Below are 8,523 nucleotides of genomic sequence, written 5' to 3'. Positions count from 1 at the left end.
CTCAGTAGGTCTGAGGTGGGGCCCAAGCTCTGTGTTTCTAACACATTTTCCGACGATGCTGGTGCAGGACTAGCTGAGAACCACCAGCCTGCTCCTTCACAGCCCCCCTACTCAGCCAAGGAGCAGGAGGTTACACTGCACCCAGTACCAACATGCCCTTCTTTTTTTCTTTAAATATTTTTATTGATTTCAGAGAGGAAGGTAGAGGGAGAGAGGGATAGAAACATCAATGATGAGAAAGAATCATTGATCAGCTGCCTCCTGCAAGCCCCCTAGTGAGCATTGAGCCGGCAACCCAGGGATGTGCCCTGACTGGGAATTGAACTGTGATAGGTCGATGCTCAACCACTGAGCAACACTGGCTGGGCTTCGTTCAGTTCTTCAGGAGGGGGGTCGTCTCTGACAAAGCGAAAGGATGTTTATCATTAAAATAATTTTCTGAAGGCAGTTACACAACTTGATGAGAAGGTAGCCATGTTGTTAGAACAAGCAGATAGGCTCCTGGAGGTGACTTCTTTGAAAGCTGAGCCCAACAGAGATACAGTTTTCTTTTTAAAAAAGTCATTCTAATTCCTTTGAAATCACAGCATCTACACATACTTCTCATTTTTCGCAGGTTTGGCCACTATATCCCTCAACCACAACTTTGCAATCCTCTCTAGTAAGTCAGTGGCCTCTTTCAGACTTCTTCCTTTTTTTGGTTGGGCTGCCCTGGATTGTAGCTAATCTTTCAGTGTTGGTGGCTGAGCCGGTTTGGTCGGCCTTCCCTGGCTCAATTTTCGTAAGATGTCTGGAGGAGAGATTTTCCAAAACATGCAACTCTTCATTAGACATGGCTTTTGCCAAATCCTCTTTCAAAAGTAACCCCGGATCTGACAGCTCTGATGTTGGCAAAACCCTGACAGCTTTGCTTGTTCCCGCTCTCATTTCTCGCGGGAGGAATCGATCACTTCCCAGAGAGACGCTCTCGCAGTGGTCGGAGCCCTGCGCAGCGCCGCGGGGCCTGCGTTTCTGCTGTGCTGGGGCTCCTCGTGGGCTTTGTTTTGGACCCGGTGCTGCTGACTCACAGCTCCAGACAGCGCTCCCGCTCTGAAGCCCCGTCTGTAACCACGCCCCAGGATGAGGCTTGTGCTGGCCGCCGGTGTCCTCTGGCTGGGTCTGATGAACATGTTCCAGCTTTGGAACAGAGAGCCCCCAGTGGCTCTCAGCTGCCTGTGTGCAATCCTCTGCTTGCCCTGAGGACTCCGGAGGGGCACTGGAGGAAGCCTGGCTGTCACCTCTTCTCACTGCCATCTCTGCAACCACTGAGTCACTCGATGTTCCCACAATGTCCCTGCTGCCCTGTGATTTGCTCGTGCTGCTGCTTTTTGTTTCAGCTCTTTTCATGCTAAAAAAAAAAAAAGACTTTGTTTTGTAATGCTGTAATGGCATGGTTTCCTCCAAATTCCCCGACCACATTTCCTACGCCTGAAAAAGGAAGGCATGCACTGCCCCCTTCGCCCTATCTCCAGGCAAATCTAGAAGAATCCCCAAGTGTATGTTTGACTGCAGACTGGATCAAGCGATAGCCTTCACCTTTTCCAACACACTGGGATACACCAGGAAACACTTTATTTACTGATCGCTGGGTTATTGATAGAGTTCATATTTTAACGAAGGCAGACAGGTATTCATTTCAGATATTAAGGGTCAATTTGATACATTGACCTCCCTCCCCCAAAATAAATGCTCAAATACATCCAAAGCAGAGGTTGTGTTTATGTGTGTCTCTATGTGTATGTGTACAAGAACATGCTTATACACGTACAGACACACACACGATTTCTCTTTGTAAGTAAAATAATCTTCTGGAATTTCTCTCAGGCCATTTCAAGGTATTACTCAAATATAAGCACCATTTAGCTGGTGTCAAGGCTTGCTTATTAACCATTGGAAACAGGATTCAGTTAATAAACCTTGAAATGTCCTGGAAGAAATTCCAGAGAGTATGTAAGGAGAGAGAATGGAAACATGGCAGACAAAAGAGTGTGTACACGCACACACACACACATGCACCTTTTCTACAGCATACACAGCAGACAATTCAAACCTCACAGGTTGAAAATTACTTTGAGGAACAGGATAAAAGCTTCATGGGAAAAATTTAGAAACTAGAGACTGACTTCAACATATATTTGCAGGCTTGTGAATGGCAAGAAATTGCTAAACCACTGAACTCAAAACCTTGAAGCTGAAATATTTATTTTGGCTAAGCTTTAGTCTGGAGAGAAATATATAGATTCATGTTTGTACTGTTGCTTTCCGGGGCAGGAGGATTATGATAATTATGTTAGGGTCGGAACAAGCACCTTAGAAAAGGAATGCATTTTTTTAGATCTGTCTGTAGTCACTCTGAAAGTTGTAGGAAACACACCACCAACAGGTGCTTTTCATCTTCAAAGCGCTTGTAATTAATTAGTCCTTGCAACACACCTGTGAAGCAAGGCTTTGGTTCCTGTTGTCCAGAAAGCAAGAGAAAGAGAGGCAGGAAGGTGGAAGAGCAAGTATGTGACTTAAGGTAGGCTTGGTGCCAAGGGCTGTGATTAAGTTCCATGTACTCTTGTTGGTTTCGCCATTTCATGTTATGTATCCACACACACAGACAGTCAAACACGAGGAAAAGGAAACACATTGGACCTACATTGCTTTCAGAACGCTTCTCTTGCGCTTTGCACTGGGAGGAAGTGGACCCTCTGCACACTCAGCAAAATAACCAGACGCTCCGTGGAGACCTCTTCCCGTCTATTCCAAAAGATAACAAAGGTCCAAACAGAACTCTATTAGCTGAACAGGAGAAAAAGCCGTTATGCTCTGACCCTCCCAGTGAACACACTTATTTTTGTGAGGACTATATGAAACCGCTTAGTGTTAGGCTATTTGAATTTTTTAAAATCTACAACTTTCTGGTAAGTTGTCACTTCTTTTGGGCTCTCAGCACACACACTTCATACGTTAATATGCACCACAAACATACAAGACTGTGATGGAAAGAATGTTGATTCCAAACCATCTGGGGATTCTTGGCCAATACACGGTATCTCTGAGCCCAAATCATGCTGATGCCCAGAGCCACGATGCCAGGCAGCAGCGTGTTTGCCAGCTCTGATCTTCCAGAGAGGCCTGGTGGTGCAGTGGTCTGAACCTGATTATACTGAGAATTCCCCACATTTCCTCTTGTGATGAAAATACAGAATATGGCCTTTGCAACACTCAAGAATGCATCACAAGGTAAACCTTCTAACACTGGTACTTTAAAAACTAGAGTTTGAGAATCTCAGCTACTAAAAAACTGGGAGTGTTGTTTTTATTTTTTCCTTAAATGAACAGCATCATTATGGCTTTATATAATTCACAGAGTATCTGTCTACCTATCCTTATATATTCCCCTAGAAGCATCATTAGGAAGCAATTATAAAGTGTGAAAACCTCCCAACCTTCACCAATATTGACTCATTTCCTACTTTGGAATTGTTCCCTTTTTGCTAGCAAATAGATAATTCAGACAAAGCATTAACCTCTCTCATTTTCTGGGACACCAAGTACCCTTCTCCATCAAATGCCACAGGAAAATGTTGCTGCCGCAGGAACAGTTTTGGTAAATTATCATGAGTTCCTTGCATTAGACCTACATTGGAATGAACAATGACAGCCCCAGGGAGCCTGGGAGAGTCATTGGTGGAGTGCCTGGGTGTCCCACATCCCATCACAGCCCTGCCTATGGTCTCAGACCTGGACCAGCGTCACCCAGTCATATCCAGTACAACTTATGTCAGTTTTAAGGGTTAGTGAACAAATTATTATAGGTCTTTTTGGATTATACTGCATTTTGATATTTCTCCCCCCCCCCACCCTTCTAGGACTTACTAGTTGACCAAAAAGAACTAGTTTGAAAGTTAAATGACAGAGATTGAGAGAGATTGAGATTTATGTGTGAAACACTTCTAAACATGCCCTGTAAGTACAGTAGATTTTCCCCTTACAACCACACCCTGTAAGTGCTGTATTTTCAGAGCTGAACAATTAACATAAGGAGCATGAGTCAGGCTTTGAACAACTCTGTGGGAACCAGAAAGCCTTTTGCTATTAGGAATGATGTAAATTCCCCAAGGCTGGAAGAAGTCCACAATGGAAGGCAGACAGGGTCATAAATAACAACAATGGATACTGCGGGGAGCATAGAAAGTGGGATGCGTGATCGTGACACTTTGAGCCTCATATTGGCTTCAATCACACTCTCATGTATTTACTGTAAAACTTAGTTTGAAAAGCACTATGTATTTCCTATGGGAACTTCAAAAACTTCTTAAAGAAACAGGACGGTCCCCTCTCATCCCAAATTCCTCAGATGACAAACAATGGGGGAAACGTCCTTGAAAGAAAAAGGACAACAGAAAAAGTGAGGGAGTGACAGACGGAAATGTCCAGTTCAAAAAGTGCAAAACCTGTGTCTTCGTTTAAAAAAAAAAAAAAGAGGAAAGAGAAAGAAGAAAGAAAAGAGGCAAGGCGGACTCACACAAATTAAAACCACATTTGACAATTTGTTGAAGGAGGCATATTTACATTTGTATGAAGACTGGGTGGGCAGGGAGAAAAAGATTAGGCTCCTTCGGCCCTTGAACTGTCAGGTCTCATTAGAAAGCTCTCACTCTTGCATGTCTAGGGTCAATTCATTCCCTTTGTCACTAACTCGCAGCGCTGGTGCCCCCCAGACAAGTCCTCCAGAGGAAGCACTACCACCTGGGAACCGGACTTCCCAGGCCAGTCATCCTGATTACTAACAGCCTCTCACATCTGGCATCAAAATGCAATCCATGGCTTATCCAGAGGCAAAACTCTCAGGTGCAGACAGTGTGCTGGGGTTTCCAGTGCCTCTCAGGCATCCCCTGATGACACTCCTCCTTTCTGGATTCTGCCCTGATAACTTCTACCAAGAACACAGAAAAACACCAACATAATTCAAAAGGATACCAGTTGGCCATCCAAAGCACCCCATGGGTATTTAAGAAACAGGTTAACCAAGATGACCTCTTTGGGCCTGCATGAATGAGTCCTCAGAACCTGGAAGCTAGCTTTGAGTCTGCCAAGGAATAAACTTCTGGAAATGTCATTTCCTAGGGCAAGGCCACCAGCCCCAGAAGGAGTCTAATCTAGGCATACCCTCCTTGGCAGCTTGAGCAGACCAGGCAGACTTCCAGACAAGTGGTCAGGTCTTGTGCCCCTGCTTGGGGCTGCTCTGGAGACCAGGGAGGCACCCTGAGGTAGAGGACAGCCAAAGCATATGTGTCCCAGTACAGGTCCAAGGGGGAGGTGCAGTAGGTTAGAATCTCAGTCTGATCATGGCTGACATTATCCCAGTGCTGTCTGATCTGACCTGGGAAACACATTCTCAATTTCTGGACAGCAAGGACTGCAAAGACATCCCCACCAGGGTGAGCTGGGCAACTAAGACTCACTTCCTGCCTCTAGTCCGAGCATGAGCAAGGTTGAAATGTAGTTATAAATACTGGTTGATACTCAAGTTACAAAGGCAAGTTGAAACTGTGAATAAATCCAGGCATTCACTCCACAGTGACTTAGCAAATACTATTTTCACTCCACAGTATACTTACAGAATACTGTTGAATTAACCTGGGATAGGGGGAGAAGCTGGCCCAAAAAGACATAAAGCACCTGCTCTTGAGTTTATTACCTCCTCAAGGAGTCCATAAAACACAGCTGGGCTCCCAAAGGCTAGTGAGAAGACTGGCCAGCAGACTCAGTATCAGAAGCACTGAGAGGTTTTTTTTAAAAAAATAGATTCCCAGCACCCATCCCTGGAAGTTCTGATTCACAAAATCTGGGGTGGGGCTAAGAGATCTATATGTAGGTTCCTAGGTAATTCAAGAACTGCTGATTCACTGGAAACAACATTCAACCAAGCAGAGAAATGTAACAAATGTAAACTGGTTCAATGAGGCAGCATTTGCCAAGTGTCGTCCAGTTACCTCAGACATCAAAATCAACGGGGAGGCTTGATAAAAAATGTGCTGGGTTCTCCCGCAGAATCCACTGTGTTCGCCTCTCTGGGGGTGAGGTCAGGGCAAGTGCATTTCAGTAAAGCGCCCCAGTGATTCTGATGCCCAGCAGAATTAAACTTCTGTCCTAAAGGGACCAGGAGTGGATAACTGAGCAGAGTTCAGCAGAACCACTGAACTCTGCACCAGGCACTGTGAGGACCTTGTGGAAAAGGGCATGGCCCACAGAATCCGGCCCTGCTCTCATGAAGACACCCTCCCAATGGGGAAGACAAGAAACAAACAAGCCTATGTTAGGTGATGGTGACATTAGGAAGAAAATAACCCTCTAAAGGGTCATGGGGTGCTGTTTTAGATGTGGTCAGGGAGGGTGGTGGTAGCTAACAAGGTGAGCTTTACCCAGAGACTCGAGTGGAGAGAACAAGTCAGGTAAACATATAGGACAGGGTTTTTCAGGCAGGGAGAAGCATGGACACACAGGCTGTGAAGACAAAGAGTGCCTGGAAGCAGGGAAAACAGGAAAGCAAATCAGAGGAAGGGGTCAGTGAGCAGGTAAGAGGGGTACGTGTGTGTGCGCGCGCACGCGCACATTAGTGGTAGTGGGGGTGGCATATCGTGCATAGCTTTTTGAAGGACAGCATATTTTATTGTGAGGAAGTTTCCAAGAAGAAAATGGACTTGATATTTTAAAAGGATTATCTTGGCTAAGAAAACAATCTCATTTACAGTTGCCTCAGAAAACCCCCCCCGAAACACCTAGGAATAAATTTAATCAAGGATATAAAAGACCTATACTTGGAAAATTATAGGATATTGAAAAAAGAAACTGAGGAAGATACAAATAAGTGGAAGCATATGCCATATTCATTGATGGAAGAATTAACATAGTTAAATATTCATACTACCCAAAGCAATTTGTAGATTCAATGTGAAGATACCAAAGGAACATTTCACAGAACTAGAACAAATATTCCAAAAATGTATATGGAACCATAAAAGACCCCAAACAGCAACAGTGATTCTGAGAAAGAGGAACAAAATTGGAGGAATCACTCTACCTAATATCAGATTATACTACAAGGCCATTGTAATCAAAACAGCATAGTACTGGCATAAAAATGGGCATATAGATAAATGGAACAGAATAGAGAGCACAGAAATAAACCCACACCTTTATAGTCAATTAATGTTTGACAAAGGAGACAAAAACATACAACGGGATTAAGATAGTCTATTCAATTAGTGGTGTTGGGCAAATTTGACAGATATATGCAAAGAAAAAGTTGACGACCTTCCTAAACCATACACAAGAATGGTTTAAAGACTAAAAATGGATTGAAGACTTAAATGTTAGACTCAAAACCCTAAAAATCCTAGAAGAAAACATAGGCAGTAAGATCTTGAACACTTCTCATAGCAATATTTTCTTCTGATATATCACCTTGGGCAAGTGAAATAAAAGAAAAAAAAATAAACAAAAGGGGATTACATCAAACTAAAAAGTTTTTGCACAGCAAAGGAAACCATTAACAAAATGAAAAGACACATCACTGAATGAGAGTACATATTTTCCAGTGATATATCTGATAAGGGGTTAATATCTAAAATATATAAAGAACTTATACAACTCAATACCAGGAAGACAAACAACCTAATTAAAAAATTGGCAAGGACCTGAATAGACACCCCTCCAAAGAGGACATACAGATGGCCAACAGACATATGAAAAGATACTCAATATCACTAATCATCGAGAAATGCAAATTACAACCACAAAGAGATATATCACATCACATCTGTCAGATGACTATCATCAATATATCAAGAAATGACAAGTCTTGGCGAGGATGTGGACAAAAGGAAACCCTTGTGCACTGTTGATGGGAATGCAGACTAGTGCAGCCACTGTGTAAAGCAATATGGAGTTTCCTCAAAAAAAACCAAAAATGGACCTCCCATTTGACCCAGCAATTCCACTTCTGGGAATATATCCAAAGAAACCTGAAACATTAATTCGAAAGAGTATATTCACCCCTATGTCACTGCAGCATTACTTACTATAGCCAAGATCTGGAAGCAGTCCAAGTGTCCATCAGTAGACAAGTGGATAAAAAGATGTGGTACACTTACACAATGAAATACTACTCAGCTATAAAAAAGAAAGAAATCTTATCCTTTGCAACAGCATGGAGGGACCTGGAGATTATTATGCTAGGTGAAATAAGCCAGCCAGAGAAAAACAAGTAGCATATTATTTCACTCATATGTGGAATCTAATGAACAAAATAAACTAACAAATAAAACAGAAACAGAATCATGGATAGAAAACAAATTGACAGCTGTCAGAGGGGAGGGGGAATTCAGGGTTGGGTGGAAAAGGTGAAGGGATTAAGCAAAAAACAAACAAACAAAAAACCCTCATAGACACAGACAAGAATATGGTCAATATCACAGGGAAAGGTGGTGGGGG

The 8,523-nt window shown here is 43.1% G+C and overlaps 1 protein-coding gene across 2 annotated transcripts in view; it reads right to left on the bottom strand.

Moving 5' to 3' along the window:
* Positions 1–319: 319 nt before the first annotated feature.
* Positions 320–8,523, bottom strand: part of SLX4IP (SLX4 interacting protein) — a 188,964-nt gene continuing 180,760 nt past the window's right edge. For both annotated transcript variants that reach the window (XM_006758091.2, XM_006758090.2), the window contains exons 7-8: positions 2,681–2,781; positions 320–1,387 (exon numbers count right to left, since the gene is read on the bottom strand). In XM_006758091.2, the coding sequence (XP_006758154.1) occupies positions 667–1,387; positions 2,681–2,781 (822 nt within the window). In that variant the 3' untranslated portion in view covers positions 320–666. The remainder of the gene's footprint in view (positions 1,388–2,680; positions 2,782–8,523) is intronic.

The sequence above is a fragment of the Myotis davidii genome, unplaced genomic scaffold, assembly GCF_000327345.1.
Source record: "Myotis davidii unplaced genomic scaffold, ASM32734v1 scaffold32, whole genome shotgun sequence".
NCBI classification, from domain to species: domain Eukaryota; kingdom Metazoa; phylum Chordata; class Mammalia; order Chiroptera; family Vespertilionidae; genus Myotis; species Myotis davidii.
The sequence above is the reverse complement of the archived record's forward strand: the minus strand, read 5'-3'. Positions and strand labels throughout refer to the sequence as shown.